The sequence below is a fragment of the Nothobranchius furzeri genome, chromosome 19 (assembly GCF_043380555.1).
Source record: "Nothobranchius furzeri strain GRZ-AD chromosome 19, NfurGRZ-RIMD1, whole genome shotgun sequence".
Lineage (NCBI taxonomy): Eukaryota > Metazoa > Chordata > Actinopteri > Cyprinodontiformes > Nothobranchiidae > Nothobranchius > Nothobranchius furzeri.
The window spans coordinates 13,445,881-13,466,054 of NC_091759.1; the positions used below are offsets into that span (position 1 = coordinate 13,445,881).

At 42.0% G+C, this 20,174-nt stretch overlaps 1 protein-coding gene across 1 annotated transcript in view; it reads left to right on the forward strand.

Annotated features, from left to right (window-relative positions):
- Positions 1–20,174, forward strand: part of grin2da (glutamate receptor, ionotropic, N-methyl D-aspartate 2D, a) — a 341,018-nt gene that overhangs the window by 247,008 nt on the left and 73,836 nt on the right. Inside the window, exons 7-9 of the mRNA XM_015973318.3 lie at positions 7,357–7,471; positions 11,759–11,964; positions 14,267–14,435. Of these exons, the coding sequence (XP_015828804.1) occupies positions 7,357–7,471; positions 11,759–11,964; positions 14,267–14,435 (490 nt within the window). The remainder of the gene's footprint in view (positions 1–7,356; positions 7,472–11,758; positions 11,965–14,266; positions 14,436–20,174) is intronic.

Below are 20,174 nucleotides of genomic sequence, written 5' to 3' on the forward strand. Positions count from 1 at the left end.
CTCAGTCCCACCCAGGCTGGGATAGGGAGACAGAGTTGCCATGGCGACGGCAGCATTCCAAATTTCTTCTGAGGGGGAGTAATCACTTCTGCCTCACAGGCTCAAGGGCACCAGATTCAGATAAGAACTTGTTTTGGGGGCCAGACAGAGATAATTTCCTCTCTGTCTTAAAGTTCTGTTGGTCTCCAACCCCTCTGAATCCAATAATGGCGTAAATTAATCTATTCCCAACCGTGCTGTCCCGTCCACTTTCTTCTTTATTGTACCACCATCGCCCACAAGTAAGGATTCCTCTACTATACATTAGGTGACAACTTACCAAATGATGATTTAATGCCATGTTAAATGATGTTAAGGACACAATGTCTACAGGGAACCTTGTGGTTCTTTCTAATTTAGAAAAGAAAATGATTTTAGTTTTGTGATACATCTGATGATGTTCTAGGGGTCTGTGTTTTAGTAAACTGTTGAAGAGCTCAATAAAAGACACACACACACACACACACACACACACACACACACACCTGGTTGCTAAGGAGAGTGGAAAACACAATTAATGTAAACCAAAACCTTTTCTTTCAGTTCCATCAGTGTTTACTCATGTTCACTGGTAATCCCGACATTCCTATTATCCTGACTTCCTGGGGAGATCAATTGCATTTTTAATGATTTAATATTAATACAGAATGTGTGCTAAATGCTAATATGTTTTATAGAAAATGAGCTTTGGCCCAAATGTCTCTGTCTATTCTGAAAATTTCCTGTTGTGAAGACAATAAAAAAACAGGTCCCTTAAACCCATCAGTCAGATGTGGGCTTTAAAATGAGCATCACTGGAATAATTGGTTAGTGTGCTTTGCCTTATCTATTTAGTATACCTTTATTTAATGAAGCAGGAGTTTAATGAAGTTTTGGCCTAAATCCAACTAGAGTTAATTAGGTGTTATTTGGTTTTCCTTTTAAGTTATGTTTCATAAAAAAATACATCAACAGAACAGCTCTAGAGTTTTATGTTTTTATCTAAAACACACTGGTTCTCTTTATGTTAACTATCAGCACTGTTATGGCTTGTTTTTTTTTGTTTGTTTGTTTGTTTTTGTTTTTTTAACTGTGAACATTGGCAACGTTCACTAAGATTATAGCAAGACACGGTAGAACATTTTTGTGATTTGTGTTTCTTATCTATGTCTACTTATTGCTTCAAGCCCGGTTCACATGACAGGATAATGACGCTATTTTTGACCAGCCTCACCGATTCTTACAATCCTAAAGTTATTCACAATTACCACAAACATAATCTTAACACACCACACACAGTACTAACACATTAGTATGGAAGCTTCTTGCATTCAGCCACAAAAAAATTTAAATTTAAAGTTAAATTAACGAGATTGTTTTTCGTCCACCCTCACAGCCCTACTCTCAGCTCCCCTCTTTGCCCATTTTTGTAATTTCCAGGAGTAACGAGACATGTGACGCAGCCATGATTGCAGTATTGGGAACTGCCCACTAGGCTTCAGTTGTAAATGAATGACCCGCACCAATTGAGCTCTTCAGAAACCTATGGGAGATGTCATGGAGGCTCCATCCATCTTATATGTAACAAACCAAAAGGGTCAATTTTCACCTATATATTGGCCAACATGGTGACTAGGGATGTCCGGTACAGACAAAGCTTTTTTGATGAGTCGGAGCATGAAACGAGTAAAACTCGTAAATATCTTTAATCGTGCTGAAGGAAAATCCTCAATGGGTAACTGACTGTCTTCACGCTCTGTGATTGGCCAGTCACATAGAGCGCCCGCCTCTCCCTACACACAAAACTCTGCAACTGGGAGCTCACAGCTCAGTCCGCGTCCGGTCCATCCACGCACACACACAGACAGTAACGGATCTCTCTGTGCTTGCTTCACTGTTGTTCACGTTTCTTAAGTACTCCCTAGGTTTTCTTCAGTTTGCGTCTTTTTAAAGTTACTTTAAAGTTATTTAAAGTTACTTTTTTTGTAACGTACGTGGTGCATTTGACAAGACAGAGCTGAAAACGGCTCGTGCTGCGTCAGTCACTGCCTCCGCTCCGGTCGGGTTTTTTTTCCTCTCTCTCTCTCTCCTCTTCCTCAGGATCCACTCCCTCTTTCCTGTTCACTCTCTCTCTCTTTCTTTACATTTTTTAATCACAGTTGTCTATTTTTTGCTCATTTTAAATGTATTTTAATAATTTTCTAAATTATTTTTTCTATTGTACATGTTTTGTTTTTGTGAAGCGCCTCGTGATTTTTATCTTAAGAGGCGCTATAGAAAAGATCTTTTCTTCTCTCTCTCTTAATTCATGCACTTAAATATTAATGTTCTGATTTTATTGAAAAACTTGTTCTGTAATAGTTCCTTTACTATTGTGATCAAAAACATTTAATCTCAACTCTGAGGCTGCTCTGTAAATAGTTTTTAAATAAACAATACACATAGCAACTTCTGATCAGACTTAAAATAACGTATTGATGTAAAACACACCCACTACCAGTTAAACTACACCACCTTCTGGGTTAGGCCACGCCCACTCCAAGTACAGATACAGATACAGATAATTTAGATGGTTGAACAGATACAGATACAGATAGTGGTGTACTCGCTCATCCCTAATGGTGACCTTTCATCTACAGAAATAAATCCATTTTCTGTTCGGCCTTCTAAATCCAGAGGGTTCTGCAGTGCTTGTTTACATAGCATGAAGACAAAACATTCAAACAAACATTCTCACCCAAGGTTCTTTCACTCACTGTGTGATTGCAGACATCAACATTCTTCACTCTGAATAATTGAAGATTACATGATTTTACAAGCTTACAGTAATCATATGTGATGAAGGAACAAGATGTTTAAATGAAATGTTTGAATAACCTGTGCTTAAATCAATGAATTTGAAATGAATATTGTTCTTACAATGATCCATTTATATCACAAATCAGTATGTGTTTGATTTAATAAGTTAATCATTATCTACACTTATACACATCTTCATAAGATACAAATTAAGGTTAAGGTTCACCTCACATAAGTGTTTTAAGTAATTCTTATTCACAGTGTTAAGAATATTGTATCTGAAGGAAGGTCTGGCTTTTTGAGGAATGTTGGTAAATACGCAGAAAATTGTCAAATTCTGATTGGCCAAACTTGGCCAGAAATCATAACAAAGTAATTCAATAAAACAAGACTTACTTCCCGATTAATTCAGTTTCTCGCTAACCCTCAAAATGGTCAATTCGGGAAAGAAGCATTTTTGAAACCATCTTCTCCTTTGACCTCCTGTCATAGCTTCTCTGCAAAATTTGGCTGATACCAGACAACCAGCTCTTCTAAGAGCCAAGCAAACATCAACCTTAGATGCAAATAAATATTCCAGTTTTCGGCCTTCACCTCGAGGGATCTCAGACTGGACGGGTACTATTGGAACCGTCAACAGGTTCCTGATATCAGAGGTTCACTGCACCAGCAGTTACCAGTGTGACCCCCCGGATCGAGCGAGAACCTCCACACCAAGGGTGCATAGACTTGGCACGGCAGATTGCGTCTGATGTTGTTTTTAATAAACAAATTTCTAGTTTAGAACCAAATAACAAAGAATGGTTCACAGGATCTTTCATGGAAGTAAATTCAAAGAGTCGAAGTGCCCGGCCCGGAGGGTTACCGGGGTCCCACCCTGGAGCCAGGCCTGGGGTTGGGGCCAGTGAGCCTAGTGGCCGGGCTTTCGCCCATGGGGCCCGGCCGGGCCCAGCCCAAACTGGAGTACATGGGCTCATCTAACTGTGGACCCACCACCCGCAGGAGGAACATGAAGGGTCCGGTGCAATGTGGATCGGGTGGCAGACAAAGGCGGGAGCCTTGGCAGTTCAAACCCCGGACAAGAAAACTGGTTTTTGGGACATGGAACATCACCTCGCTGGTGGGGAAGGAGCAGGAGTTTGTGACAGAGGTTGAGCGGTACCGGCTAGATATTGTCGGACTCACCTCGACGCATCGCATTGGCTCTGGAACCCAAGTCCTTGAGAGGGGTTGGACACTCTCCTTTGCTGGAGTTGCTCCGGGTGAGAGGCGAAGGGCTGGGGTTGGCTTTTTGTTAGCCCCAAGACTCTCTGCCTGTGTGTTGGGGTTTACCCCGGGGCACGAGAGGGTGGCTTCCCTGCGCCTTTGGGTCGGGGAATGGGCCCTGACTGTTGTTTGTGCTTATGGGCCAAATACCAATTCAGAGTACCCAACCTTTTTAGAGTCCCTGGGACAAGTGCTAGATAGTGCTCCATCAGGGGACTCTATTGTCCTGCTGGGGGACTTCAATGCTCACGTGGGCAATGACAGCTTGACCTGGAGGGGTGTGATTGGGAGGAACGGCCCGCCTAATCTGAACTCGAGTGGTGTTTTGTTATTGGACTTCTGTGCAAGCCGCAGTTTGGCCATAACGAACACCATGTTCGAACATAAGGATGTCCATCGGTACACTTGGTACCAGGGCAGCCTAGGTCGCAGGTCGATGATAGACTTTGTAGTCGTATCATCTGGCCTGCATCCGTATGTTTTGGACACCCGAGTGAAGAGAGGAGCGGAGCTGTCAACTGATCACCACCTGGTGGTGAGTTGGATCAGATGGCAGGGGAAGATGCCGCATTGACCTGGCAGACCCAAACGCATAGTGAGGGTCTGCTGGGAACACCTGGCAGAAGAACCTGTTAAGACGGTCTTAAACTCCCACCTCCGGCAGAGCTTTGACCATGTCCCGAGAGCAGTGGGGGACATTGATTCCGAGTGGGCCTTGTTCCACTCTGCTATTGTTGAGGCAGCTGTTGCTAGCTGCGGTCGCAAGGTGGTCGGTGCCAGTCGTGGTGGCAACCCTGTACCCGCTGGTGGACACCAGAGGTTCGGGTAGCAGTCAGGCTGAAGAAGGAGGCCTACAGGGCGTGGCTGGTCGGTGGGTCTCCGGAGGCAGCAGACAGGTACCGGATAGCCAAGCGGGGTGCATCAGTGGCAGTTGCCAAGGCAAATTATCGGGCGTGGAAGGAGTTTGGTGAGGCCATGGAGAAAGACTGTAGATTGGCTCCAAAGAGGTTCTGGCAAACTGTCCGGCACCTCAGGAGAGGAAGGCAACAACTCGCTCACATTGTTTACAGTGGGGATGGGGAGCTGCTGTCGTCAACTGGGGCTAGTCGGACGGTGGAAGGAATACTTTGAGGAGCTCCTCAATCCCACCTACACGCATTCCGAGGAGGAACCAGAGCCGGGAGACCTGGGGATGGACTGTCCAATCTCGGGGGCAGAAGTTGCTGAGGTAGTCAAACAACTATACAGCGGTGGAGCCCCAGGGGCGGATGAGATTCTTCCTGGGTATCTCAAGGCTGTGGATGTTGTAGGGCTGTCGTGGTTGACACGTCTCTGCAACATTGCGTGGTCATCGGGGGCAGTTCCTGTGGAGTGGCAGACCGGGGTGGTGGTCCCCATCTTTAAGAAGGGTGACCTGACGGTGTGTTCCAACTATAGGGGGATCACACTCCTCAGACTCCCTGGAAAGGTCTACTCCAAGGTACTGGAGAGGAGGGTCCGATCAATAGTTGATTCTCAGATTGAGGAGGAGCAATGTGGTTTTCGTCCTGGCCGTGGAACTGTGGACCAGCTCTATACCCTTGCAAGGGTGATGGAGGGGGCATGGGAGTTTGCCCAACCAATCCACATGTGCTTTGTGGATTTGGAGAAGGCTTATGGCCGTGTCCCCAGGGGCACCCTGTAGGGGACGCTTCAGGAGTATGGGGTGGGTGGCTTTCTGTTAAGGGCCATTCAGTCCCTTTACCAGAGGAGCGTGAGTTTGGTCCGCATAGCCGGTAGTAAGTCGGACCTGTTCCCAGTGAGGGTTGGACTCCGCCAGGGCTGCCCTTTGTCACCGGTTCTGTTCATCACTTTTATGGACAGAATTTCTAGACGCAGCCGTGGTGTGGAGTGTGTCGAGTTTGGTGGCAGGAGAATCTCGTCTCTGCTTTTTGCGGATGATGTGGTCCTCCTAGCTTCATCAAGCTCTGACCTTCAGCTCTTGCTGGGTAGGTTCGCGGCCGAATGTGAAGCGGCTGGGATGAGGATCAGCACCTCCAAATCTGAGACCATGGTTCTCGACCGGAAAAGGGTGGCTTGCCAACTCCGGGTCAGGGGAGAGGTCCTACCTCAAGTGGAGGAGTTTAATTATCTCGGGGTCTTGTTCACGAGTGAGGGTAGGAGGGATCGGGAGATCGACAGGCGGATTGGTTCGGCGTCTGCAGTGATGCAGACTCTGAGCCGATCTGTCGTGGTGAAGAGGGAGCTGAGCCAGAAAGCCAGGCTCTCGATTTACCGGTCGATCTATGTCCCAATCCTCACCTATGGTCATGAGCTTTGGGTAATGACCGAAAGAACGAGATCGCGGATACAAGCGTCCAAAATGAGTTTCCTCCGTAGGGTGGCCGGGCTCAGCCTTAGAGATAGGGTGAGGAGCTCGGATATTCGGGAGGGACTCGGAGTAGAACCGCTGCTCCTCCGGATCGAAAGGAGCCAGTTGAGGTGGTTTGGGCATCTGGTCAGGATGCCTCCTGGACGCTGAGGTGTTAGGGGGATGTCCTGCTGGCTGGAGGCCCCCGGGTCGACCCAGGACACGTTGGAGAGGTTACATCTCCAATCTGGTCCGGGAACGCCTTGGGGTTCTGCCGGAGGAGCTGGTGGAGAAGGCCGGAGAGAGGACGGCCTGGAGCTCCGTAGTTGGGATGTTGCCCCCGTGACCCGGACCCGGATAAGCGGAGGAAGACGACGACGATGACGACGACAGCGACGATGACGACAACGATTTCACAATTTTTCTCAGATACAAAGAAGTTGCTACAACATACAGCTTCCATGACAACACCTCACATCCAAGATGGCTGGAGCTTCTATAAACATATGGTTGCACATAATCATAATCATTTTAACCACACATCTTCATGAAGCGATGCATTATTAATGACTTCAAACATATTAAAATGTATGTGTTTTATAATTGCTCTGTATGTACAACGATTTGTTCAAAAACATCAAAGCATGCTTATCTTTTTCTTCACTTCCCTACAACCAGCACTTAAAAGCACTCTTAACTAAGAGGTAGCATCTTTTAAAGGTTACCTAACAATATATTTTCAAAATTCTTTCTTTTCCACCAAGCACTGCTCTGTGAAAGGGAGATTTGAGGAAATGCTTTTTTATCAAGGCTACTAAAATAATAGTGTTTAGGCCTTGCAAGAATGTTCGCCTTTTGTTTTTCTTGACTCTCAAGTGCTCCAAAGTGACAGTGTGCAGTAATGTTCCAACTATTTGTTCCAGGTACTTCACCAACATATCCATCGGTGGGCGAGATTATTCCTTCAACAGTGATGGCTACCTGTCCAATCCCTTAATTGATGTAATCTCCTACACCAACGGGAGAGGCTGGGAGGAGGTCAGTAAACATCTGTGCAAATTGTTGCTAATTATCAAAACACAAATAAGCTAGCTGCAATTTCACACTCTATCAAACATGCTAACTCATCAGTGCACATTGTCACCTCTCTGCTGCCTTACTGCTTCTGTCTCACCCACATCTCATTAGATCTCATTTAAGCCCCCCCTTCCCCCTCTTCTGTACTGTTTCCTTCTCTTGTCTGGGATTGCCAGTCTTGTTAGACACCTCTAACTCACTGTCCTATCTTCTTTTTCCGTTAGAGTGGAACTGCTGTTTAGTAATAGCCCCAAATCCAAGGAGCATCCAATATGGATGATTATAATGCATTTCTCTGCATCATGTTGAGTGTATGTGTTTGTGTGTGTGATGGTGGTGGGGGGTGTCTACCGAATCTAGTGAGTGATTGCATTTTCCCCCCTGCATTTCTTTTTTAAAGTTATGATGGAGGATGTTTCTGAATTTCAGGAAATTACCATGTCTCCATGTTTTTGAAAAAAAAAATTCCATGAGAGAAAATCGGCAACAGAGGAATCTGTGGGGAGCCCGACCATTGCTTTCAGTGCACACCATCATTGAAAAGAGTATCCTAAAAAAATCTCTGATCCTTTTTCTCACTTTGGACACCTTTCTCTTCTTATCGTTGACTTCAAAGACACTTTGTCTCTTGCGACTCTCAGCCATTTTTAAAAGAACCCGGTGAGAATGGGGAGGAATGAAGACATATACAGTAGCTCTACACAAAAACAGGATGTGCATGTCCAGGAAGTGAAAACTAATCCAGGAATGAGCATTTATGATGTCGGCCCTGTGTGAAAGCTTCATCAGAGGGATTGACAGTTGTGAGGACCAATGATTCAGATGATCCATCCGGAAGGAAAAGATCGTCCGCCAAACCTTTAAGAAAGTTTTACATTAGGCTGATGACAGAAATTGTATAATCAATTATTTTAATTCACCTCTTTGTGTCTGTAAACCAGGACTAGTAAGATTCCCTCTGTTGTTTCTGTGTTTATTTATAATAAAATGCTACCAATTTATAACATCACTTGCAAACATTCAATTTACACAAAGTCTTATTCAGACTAAACCTGTTAATATTTAAAGATAAACACATTTGAGTTTTCTACCTCTATTGTTCAGTGTAGTATGTGATGTACAGTATTGTAATTTATTTTTCCAGAAAAACCCAACTCATCTAAATTTCCTCCCTCTATCTTGTAATAGCCTGTGTTTTCACTCATTTTAGGATTTTAGGATCACTAATTTAGGAAGCTACAATTCCTTAATCCATGAGGATTTGTACAAATGACTCCAGAGTTTGGAGATTTTCAGACAGTTTATTTTGACATTCAAACACCCAATGCACTTACTAAAGTGCGGATCTCATCAATCAATGTTAACTAATTTTATAATCAAGTAGAACTGTGTGGCATTTGCAAAAACATATCATTGGACATCAGGGTTCTGTATAAACTGACGTAGAAAAAACTTTTAATGAAAAAAGGGTGACAAAAGCACATCCCTGAGGTACACCACAACTTCAAATGAGTCATTAAGTATAGAATTAAAGATACTATTCGAGATAAAGTCTCTGTTCTTATCGAGACACAATTCTGCCCTATTGCATTAGTATGCTACCCACAACTTTAATGTTACAGTGACTGAATTTCAAACATGATTTAAAAGGTTAGACTCAGAAAGTAGTACAAAATGTTGAAAATGAATGAAAAAATGACTAAACTTTGGTTTAACTATAATTATCAAAAACAGATTGTTTACCTTAGTAAAACATTAAAACTTCTATGAACCCTCACTCTTCTTTCTTTTCAAGAAGTCAGCACCGTATTCCCTTTTCAGAAACGCTGCACTTATGTAACTGATCAGAATGTATACCTTGTTGTTTCACAGGCTTTCAATTAAAACAGTTTTGCAAGAATATGCAGAAGATCATCAGAGTGAAGAAAGAACAAAAAAAAAAAACAATTGAGAGTAATAAATCCACTGTTGGCAGGAGTCACAAGGATGAATGCATACCCAGTGACTATGAAAAATGTGTTGCTCTTGCATTTCTTTGTTTGGAACAATTCCTTGTTTGCACCATCCAATCTGTCTTCAATTGAACTAGAGTAAAGTGTTATAAAATCCCAGAGTTAAACAAAAACACTCTTTTATTTATTTGCTGTGATTTATTCAGATGAGCATTATTACAAGGAAACAGAAAAAATAGGAGTGGTGTACCAGTTCAGATCATTTGGAAAATTACATGCTAGATTAGCTTAGATTTAAAGTTAGAATATGGAAAATTTTAATAAAAATCTATATTAAAAAATAGTAATACTTCCACAGGGTTTTAGATGTGTGTAGAATAAATGTAAAGTTTCTTCTTGAAGCTATATTTTGAAAAAAAAAAATTATATATATATATATATATATATATATATATATATAAATCTAAATTTTATGTTTCCGGGCATGACACTGGATTTATGTTTACATCTACCTGCCTAGAAGGCACCATAGTGCTAAAAAGTCCACTCAGCAAGGTGAGGTTGGGGCTGTATAAAATGGCGGACTTGACAAGTCAAGCAGCTGATTTTGAGCCTAAAAGAGGTTCTAATGGTAAATACTGTTGTAAAATGTACTTGTTTGTAGAAATGTGTCCTTAGAATTAAGCATTTTTCTCAAACATATCTGAGAAACATCCCAAATCAGAAAGTCACAAAAATGCTAAAATGGGTTCTGATCTTTTTAGGTGAGAAAGCAACACTTAAACAATGTAACCTAGCAGGTTCGAGTAACTCAATTAAATTAACTGGGAAAACCCACCGTAAGGGTAAAACAGACAACAAAGCTTCTTGAAGTTAGTTGTAATTATCAGCACTGTTCTGTAGATAAGGCTATATTAAATCAAGATACCCACATTAAATGGGTGTCGTTTAAACCAATTATTCACTCTCAAGATCACTAGCTCCAGGCAAGCTTAGAACAAAGTTATCTGGGGACATCCGAGTACTACTGAGTGCCATGCGGGTTGGACAGCGCATCAGCTGTGCAGGCTGCAGCCACTGGGAGGAGACGCAGGAGCAGAGGCTTGTCAGGGCGCTGTCCATGGTGCTGAAACACATAAGACAAGAGAACAGCTCTCCAAGGGCTGAGGAGCTGCCCATGATGCTGAAATCCGTAGGGTAGGAGAACATCTCCTTGGGTTTGGGTGCTGAAACCCATATGAAACCCGGTATTAATTCCCTTCTCACGAAGACCCGCCCTCCCTTCCTTCACGGACACCGATGAAACACTTCGCTCCAGCAGCCCCTCCTGCTCCCGTTCTCATGCTCTCCTGTATTTTTAATTCCAAAGCTTAAAACAAGATGTCCAGACCGACTCCTGAATCCTTCTGTCAGCGCTTCTCCTCAGGAGCATCCACACACGACTCTCACCTCAGTTGACTCAGTGACGTAGGAGACTAATTTAATGCAGCATGACCATTCAGACTGCAGTTGCTTTCAAAAACATCAATTATCAATTGTGTCAGAATTACTACCACATATTCAAGTGACATGGATCGCATTTGAAAAATCTAATCTTTGCTGTTCAGACTGTCATAAAAAATCTGATACGGGTCACATATCTGAAGCAGATTTCATGCTTTTTTGCTTGCAGTGTAAATGTAGCCTAAGTTTACTGTACCCTTAATATGATACAAGGGGAGACAGAAAAAGTTTGAGCTACTGCAAAAATGCCACAATGTAGCTCTTTAGTCTGTGTATAAAAATGTTCTATTTGTGTGAAATATATTAGCTTAAGCTTCTTTTTAGGCATCTTTTATCAAAAAAGAGTAGAACATTTGCAGTTCAGTAACGAAAAACCTGGAAAAGCAATTGAAATGAGAATAGCTGGTTATGTGGCTTGAAAGTATTACTATGTATAAATCAGGGCAGAAAATCTGAAATAAACTGCCGTCCAGTGAGTGTAAAAGTAACTGATGACTTCCACATTTATTTTTTTGTTGTTGACATAATAAAAATAACTAAATGAACCATTGTTCACAATGTGGTTATGTTTATGTTTTTTTGTAAAAAATTTTCTAAATGTAAGTTGTATGGTTGTGGAGGCTTACCTTCACTTTCCATTTTGCTGAATACAGCAGATGAATATAGATTTTACAATTGACCGTGTGAACAATTCTCTGTTATTCTCTGATAAACTACTCCTTGAGATGATGGTTTTTGATACAGAAAATCTGCCAAACCTACGCATTTTATTTTAAAATTCTTCATTTCTCAGGTTGGTTGGTGGGAGAATGGACACCTTCGTCTCCGTTACCACCCCTGGTCTCGTTATGGCTCTTTCTTGAAGCCCCTAGATGACTCCCAACACCTCCGAGTGGTCACCCTGGAGGAGAGGCCATTTGTCATTGTGGAGCCTGCAGACCCGGGCACCGGATCGTGCATCCGGGACTCCGTGCCCTGCCGTATGCCCATGAACTCCAGGTAATATAATAAAATAAGTGTAGATGAAAATGAGATTTGGAATTTCGAGAGACTTACTTGAAAATCGTCAGTTTTAATTGTACCATTAAACAGAGGCAAAAAAAAGGACAGATGACATTTTTCTGCCATCTCAAGGTAGGCTGTAATATTTTAATGAAGGGTTTTAGTTTAGTAGTAAAAAATGAATTCAACCCTGACATAATGTGTTTTCGAACTACAAGTTTAATAGAAAGAGCAAGAAAGTTTCCAAAAAGAGGTCAGAAATAGTTAATTTTCCCAGATAGAACATTATTTCACCTCCCATCATAAATAAATACATGAAAATCTGGGGGCAATACACACACACACACACACACACGCACACACACACAGATATAGACAGGACAGAGTGTGACAAAATCTAAAGTTGTCTTTCAAACTTTCTCTGCATAAAGTTGGACAGCACTTGGACCAGTCAGATCACTGAACATGATGTGTTTATTGCTACAGATGTCATTTTTTCAACCTTTATTTAACCGGGCTAAACAGATTAAGAACATACTTCTTATTTACTGCGGCCTGGCAAAAGGCATTGTCTTTTGAGGGAGAAGGAAAGTCAGTGCTGCACTGTTGTTCAAGTCAGTGGTTCAGTCCACCATGGACCATCAAAGAAGAAGTAAATACAGGAAGTAAAGAACTTAAGTACCTTCATCTGCTCATGTCTAAATTGTTCTAAGTGGATGTTCTAAGTCATCGCAAATAATAGCCTCTCCTTACCCGACGCCAGCTTTGTAGTTTTTCTCAGTCACAGCTTTTGTGTTAAGCACCCAACAAACATAGAGCATTGTTGTTGGCTAAACACTAAATCGTTTGGCTTAGCTGAACCTGCTGAGGCTACAATAGTATGGCTAGATGAGAGGTGGGCAATTCTGGTCCTCGAGGGCCACTGTCCAGCAGGTTTTATACCTGGTTTCATTCTGCTGTTGATTAACAGGCTGCTGCAGAGCCTGATGAGTTGCTGAACAGGTGAATCATCTAGAAATCAGGTGTGCTGGAGCAGGTTAACAACTAAAACTACTGGATAGCGGCGCATGTGGAGCAGGATTGCTCAACCCTGGGCTAGACGTACCTGCAGAGCAAAATCTTTTGTGTTTTACTTCAGCTCTAGATTTCTGTGCTACCCTTTGCCCTCTACAAGCCAAGTAATGCATCTGACAGTTTTCCTCACAAACTCTAAGGCATATTTCAGCTCACATTCACTCAGATTTCAACAACATGAGAGTAAGTGTTTCAAGAGCTTTTGAAGCAGCCACAGACCAGTGCTGCATTGCTTACAAAAATCCAAAAACAGCTTGCAAACATACGGTTTATTTTATTGTATTGAAAATACCACGTTTTACCCTCGTGGACACTTAGATGTGTATCGTCTGAAGTCTGTGTGCATATCTGTGTGAGGTGTTTTTTTTAATAGAGGGTAGCTATGAAATGCCTTTTTTCCCTCCCCCTGACTCTATCCTCGTATAAACCCTCTTGATCTATAACGGTAGCGCGACTCAGGTTGCTAAAGACCACAGCCACCAATTCTTGTCATGTGTCTATGTATGTATGTCTGATCTCAGAATTGTGCGTACTGAAACTCTAATTTCCCTCTGGGATTAATAAAGTACTTTTGAATTGAATTGAATTGAATTTCTGAATGAATTAGAATTATTTTGAATATTTTTACAACCACATGACCTTTGTCAAGAAACTGTTTGTCCCATTTTATTTTCAATCTATCTGAGTTGTAATAAAAACACTTTCACAGGGGTGCAGGCTGCGTTGCTAGGTAACATAGCCTAGAGATTGTGATCACTAAGTGTCTGAGAGGCCATCGAATGCTATAAAGGACTGACGGAGGCCGCTGCAGACACTTGACTGATGGTCATCAAATTCTACTTGATTTAAAGTATGTGTCGCTTAGCCGTGGTGTGGAGGTGGTCACTGCTAATAAGCCAGAGAGGTGAGATGGATTGTGTGTGTGTTTGCTCGAGTTTTTCTAAGGTGACATCTGCACAAAAAGAATTATCCTATAATCTGAGATGTTATTTCTTTTGATCTGTCTGAACGAAACACATTGACAGGCTGTCAGTTTTCATCCAGTAACCAGCCCCGGCCAATAATTCATAGCTACATTTTATATTTTCATCTTCTTTCTCCCTTTCATTTTATCTTGTTTCTGGGTTTTTCTACACTTGCTGGAACACGAATTTGATTTAATGTTGTCAGATGTCGGGAATAGTTTTTACCTAATGTTGTGTCTTTTCTCTAATAATTTTCTCAGTTTGGTGGTGGATGGCGCCAGTCCTTTGAAGCACTGCTGCAAAGGGTTCTGCATCGATGTCCTAAAGCGTCTGGCTAAGATTGTGGGCTTCACTTATGACCTTTACTTGGTGACAAATGGCAGGCATGGGAAGAACATTGATGGGGAATGGAATGGCATGGTGGGAGAGGTGAGGTTTATAATTCTACTTAAAGAGCAGGCTTCCTGTGAAATGTAAATAGTATCAGTCAGTATGAGTTTCACATGCATGCAGATTGTAAAAAATGTCTTCTACCCCTATTTCATGCATTAGCTACTGCAAGAAAATAGACAGGGAATGCTTGGTTCAGAAAAATCCAGTCAGATCTACGTCACAATGTAAATTTTTGCTTTTTTTCCTTCGTTTATTTCATTCAAAATAAAAACAAATATAAACAATAAGAAATACATAACAAAAAATCTCATTTGAAGGAAAAGGAGCAGAATGAAGAAAAACATCTTATAATTTCGGCCCCCTTTTTCAGTAGAAATAATCTATTTATATATATAATTACCATTTGTCAGACACACACAGATTCATTTTAAACTTTTTCCTGTTCTTAATTCCAGTGTGATCATGATCATTGATTTAATTTACAATTTCATAATTATTTAGTACACTCAATTTGGTACATTTTATGAATATATTAAATGACAAGAGTTTTTTTAATTTCACCTTTAAGGTTAATCCATAATTTAACACCATTTACAGATATATTCCACTCCTTAATTTTAGTTCTAAATCTAGGTTTTGTAAACACATTGTCATGGTCTGGGGAAGGCGCTTAACCCAGGACATGCAGAATCACAACACAACTCACGGGTTTTAAACAAAATGATAAAAGATTATTTTTATAACGAGAACATAGGGCACACTGGAAATTCCAGCCGAGGGTCAGGAGGACGGAGCGCAGCATCTGAGAAGGGAGAGAGCAGATAAAGGCGAGTCCTGAGAGGTAAGTCTTAACTGGTAAGGTGCAGAGAAAAGACTTACAGGGAAATCGGTAGGAGGAGGCATAGGGAAGGGCAGATCTAGAGTCAGGGTGTGTCCAGGTGAGTAGGTCCGGGAGAGGTAACGTGTGGAGAGCAGGTGAGCTGAGCGGATGGAGGAGAACACCAGAGCACTGAGTCTGGAAGGTTTATGTAGAAGGTGAGTATCCAGGTGAGTAACAGAATCCAGAGATGTTTCTGCACCAGCGATGATCCAAAATCCTGAGGCAGTCGAGAGCAACACAAAATTACAACAACAAAAAAAAATCAATAAATCCCAAAAATCACAAGAGTCACAAAAAACACTAGATCACTGGAAAACTACTGAGTTGTAGTAATCATCCCACGTCGAGGTGTGTTCTCCCACTCCTTAAGTAGCTGGTACCGCTGATTGTTAATCTGCCACAGCTGGAAGCCTCCCTCTCCTGAAACACAACTCAAAGCTGGAATATTTGAGAGGAGCACTCACCCAGACTCATGACACACATCAGTTTGTTTCAGCATGTAATTACTAGTTCTCTTTTCTAACAAGTCTTCATCAATAAGAACTCCAAGAAATTTTGTTTCTTTTACTCTTTGAATTGCAATCCCATTTATGGTGGAAGGCTGTTGTTGATTTAGCAACCAGGTGCCTCTCAGCTAGTAGAAGCTAACTGTTAGCATTAGCCACTTCCAAACATGACAGAACTCCTTCCAGCTTAATTGTGGAGCTAAAACATCAACATTGCCAATCAAATGGAGGCAGTAGAAGAGTTGTGTTGCTATTAGCCAATCAGAGATAGGACAACTGCATATAAACAACAATGAGTAAGACTCCTGATCCTGTTTTTTTCCACCCTCCACTCTTCTGGCTAACGTCTACTTCCTGAAACAGGTGTTCCAGAACTTCATTTCACACAGAGATTGACAAGGCATTCATTTATACTACAGACAACTGCAAATTTGTAGAAAAACAAGTGAATGGGAACATTAAATAAGTTTCCCAGTCGTTTTAAGTGTTGTTGTGTGTGAAAGGTGTAAATAATCACCAATTTACTCATAACTTCCTTAGCAGCAGTTGGAGCTTTCAGATTTAACAGGACTGATGAGCTAGAAGCCAAGCCCAAAGTGCAATGCTACTGGTGTCCAACAGCAATAATATTCCTTTTGCAAAGCAGGTATATATGCAATTGTTAATTGTTGTTATTTTTTTACAAGCAATATTATTATTGTTATAAGCAACTAAATGTAGCACATCCAGCAAATTCAGGGGTTAAGTCCTGTAAAAGATCACTAAAGTACCGTTTCACTTCAGGTACTCGAAGAGTACAGACGCTTCCCTCTTTTGCTCCCTTATCTTTTTTTCCCAAGGCTCTTTGTCCTGTCTGCCCACACGGCGCTTCTCTGCATTTCTTCTGAAAAACTCTTTTTTTTTTTTTTACTAACCATGGATTTGATAAACTGGTCATTCAACACGATCGATAAGATTTTTTCAACAATGAGAACGGAGCAGGGGGCTCCCACATGTCCACAAGGGACACACCCGGTGGGATATATGTTGGATTCCTGGAAGGAGTGGAAGATCATATGCCTCTCCCAGCTGTCCATTGAGGACATCGAAGACGTGTGGATATTTGGTCTGATGATCACTGGATTTCTCCCGATTAGAGTGGGAGGATGTCTGGTTTTATGGAACTTTGGGAAGACGGGAGTGATTGGAGGGCGACCCGCACCCACGGAAAGCATCATCTATGTGGAGACTTCTCAGACTGGGAGGTTACTCGAGGTGAATCGTAAGCTGGACAATGTTCTAGCTGCGATACCGTTATTAGTGCGCAAAATGGATGTCATCTCAGAGAGAGTCACCAGACGGTATGGACAAGCTTAAAACCCAAAATTGGCTTCACTGAAGGACTGGAATGATCAGCTTAAATGATAAATGATAAATGACCCGCACTTGTATAGCGCCTCTCAGAGTAAGGACTCCAAAGCGCTTTACACTACAGTGTATCATTCATCCATTCACACACACATTCACACACTGATGTTGATGAGCTACGATGTAGCCACAGCTACCCTGGGGCATGCTGACAGAGGCGAGGCTGCCGAGTACAGGCGCTACCGGTCCCTCCGACCACCACCAGCAGGCAAGGTGGGTTAAGTGTCTTGCCCAAGGACACAACAGCAGAATTCTCTGTCCGGAGCCAGGATCGAACCTGCAACCTTCCGATTACTGGACGACCCGCTCAACCTGTTGAGCTACTGCTGCCCTTAAAGACTGAAGGAAGAGAGGAAAATTATCTCAGCCTGACCCAAACAAATTCTTGTTATCTGAATCTGACGCCCTGGTAGCCTTGAGCTGCAAGCAACTATAACCCCCACGAAGGAATGCAGACAGATGCTGTGAAAACCCGACCTACCCCCCACCCCCCACCCCCACCCCGCCTTCAGATTGGTGGACTTCAGCCTGGCGAGGTCATCAACTGGAGGAGTCAATGTGCTCTTTGCTTCTCCCAAGATCTCCCTCCCACCTGTGACTGTACAGTAGATGAGCGCCGTAGATGGCTGCTCTCACTGGGGGAAACAGTATCCCAGCCACCACCCCCCCACCCACCCACCCACCACCCCGCTTTCCTACACGAGTCTCATGTTATGTTGTGTTGTCTGAAGTCTGTTGCATATCTGTTGAGGTGTTTTTTTTTTTTTGCAGAGCAAAGCTGCCCTCCTGGTGGAAGGTAACTCTGAAGTGCCTTTTTTTCCCTCCACCTGAACCAATCCTCATGTAACCTTCTGATCTCTATTAAGGTAGCGCGACTCAGGGTTGCGAATGACCACAGTCACCAATTCTTGTCATGTGTCTTGCCCATGTATGTCTGATCTCTGAATTGTGTGTACTGAAACTCTAATTTCCCTCTGGGATTAATAAAGTATTGATTGATTGATTGATTGATTGATTGATTGATTAATTGATGATTGATTGAAATGGATACAATCTAAAGCCCACGGCTTTTAGAAGTTCCATAGTTTAAAAAAAGGGAAAGTCATTATCTCAGATGGTGTCAAAGGCCAGGGAGTAGAAGAAACATTTTGAAAGAAGACAGGAATTGCAGGGGTAGAACATTCCATATTTTAGGAGCTGCTACAACAAAAGGAGTGTTTTGATGTTTTGTTAGAGGTTATAAGTTAGCAGCGATAGACAACACAACATATTTACCTGCTTAAAATTACTCATCTATATGAAATCATCTCCAAAGATGATTGGTGCATCTTGAAAAATGAAAAAATAAATAAAATAAAAACAGTACATTATTTCATCATCTTTTAGTTTTATCAAGTCCTGTTGGACTGGATGCACGACAAGTTCTGAATGCAGCTGCTGCAGATGATGCACTTAACCATAGAGCTTTCTGTAAATATCCAAGAAATACATCTCAATGCATGGTGGCAATGTGAAGATTGGCAAAATCAGGTCGACATGAATCAATGTGGAGCTGTTTAGCCAAAAGAACTGTGATCTCAATTCAATTCAATTCAATTCAAAGATGCTTTATTAATCCCAGAGGGAAATTAGAGTTTCAGTACACACAATTCTAAGATCAGACATACATACATACATAGGCATAGACACATGACAAGAATTGGTGATTGTGGTCATTCGGAAACCGAGTCGCGCTACCTTAATATAGATCAGAGGTCCATTTTAATACGTTTCCAGTTTCCAGTAAAAATGCAGAAGCGCTGTACACCCAAAGACAGACAAAGAGCCTTGGGATAAGATAGGGAGGAGAGGAGGAGAAAAGCGTCTGAACTCTCCAAGAGCCGGAAGAAGAATTCTGGTCTAAGTAGCTTTTAATTTTCATTAGTTCAAGGGAGTAAATATGTTTATTGTACCAAAATGACTGCCCAAGACCAACAGGTAAAATAGAACATTTGCACAGAAACAAACTTTCAAGTGGCCCAAAGATCAAAATATAAATGGAATGTTAAAATTACCTAAAACGTGCCACTCCATCCTAAACTTCTCAATAAAAATTTGGACTTGTAACCAATGCACAGGCTTTAGCGAGGCAAGTTGTGCTGAAAAGTTATCATGGGGCAAAAAGTGCTGTGGTTTTGTGCAGACTAGGGATTATGCTGGCAGTTGCCCATTCAAGGGGGGGGGGGGGGGGGGCAAGAAAATCTACAGCAAAGCAATCAGCTGGAGGAGGGACACTCTTGTCAGAGTGTGAGACGGCCAACAGTGCTGTCAAATATAGCTTTATACTGTCTCACTGCTGCTGTGATTTTGATTTTAAAGCTTCTCTAGGACCCCCAAGCAATTGCTTGCCTTGCCTATCAGCGCACGGCACCTCTGAGCAAGGCCCTTTAAAATGTCTGCCATGTTCTGTTAAAACAAGCTAGCATGTAACTGCACTTACTGTAGATGTCCACCAGATCTCAGGAATCCTACCCTCTCATGTCACCTTAAGATCATGCCCTTTGCACTGTGACGTACATCTGCAGGTTCAGTAAATTCTTCTAAAGGTTTCCCCATAAAATGGGTTTTTACTCATTCTAAAAGTTTTAGATGCTCCACAAGTCATTTGAGGTTATTGCTGTTTTTCTTTATTTCTTTCTTCTAAACATTCTATTTGTGATTTGAACACTAGATGAACATTTGTTTGATTGTAATAATGGATCATTATTCTGCCTTTTTAGTAACCTTTAGCTGTGATTTGATGTTGAGAAAGCCTCTATTTGTTCACGGTAACAACACTGGCTAAAAGCACAGCTTTGATCCTGACCTGTATGAAATTTGACTCATGCGTCAGATTTTATTTCGAATTTTACTTCCCATGAATTCTTTTGCCAAGCGAAAATGTCTTGGTGATCGCTGATGTCAACATAAAAGCCTAAACGTTAGAAAACTAAATATAGTTCG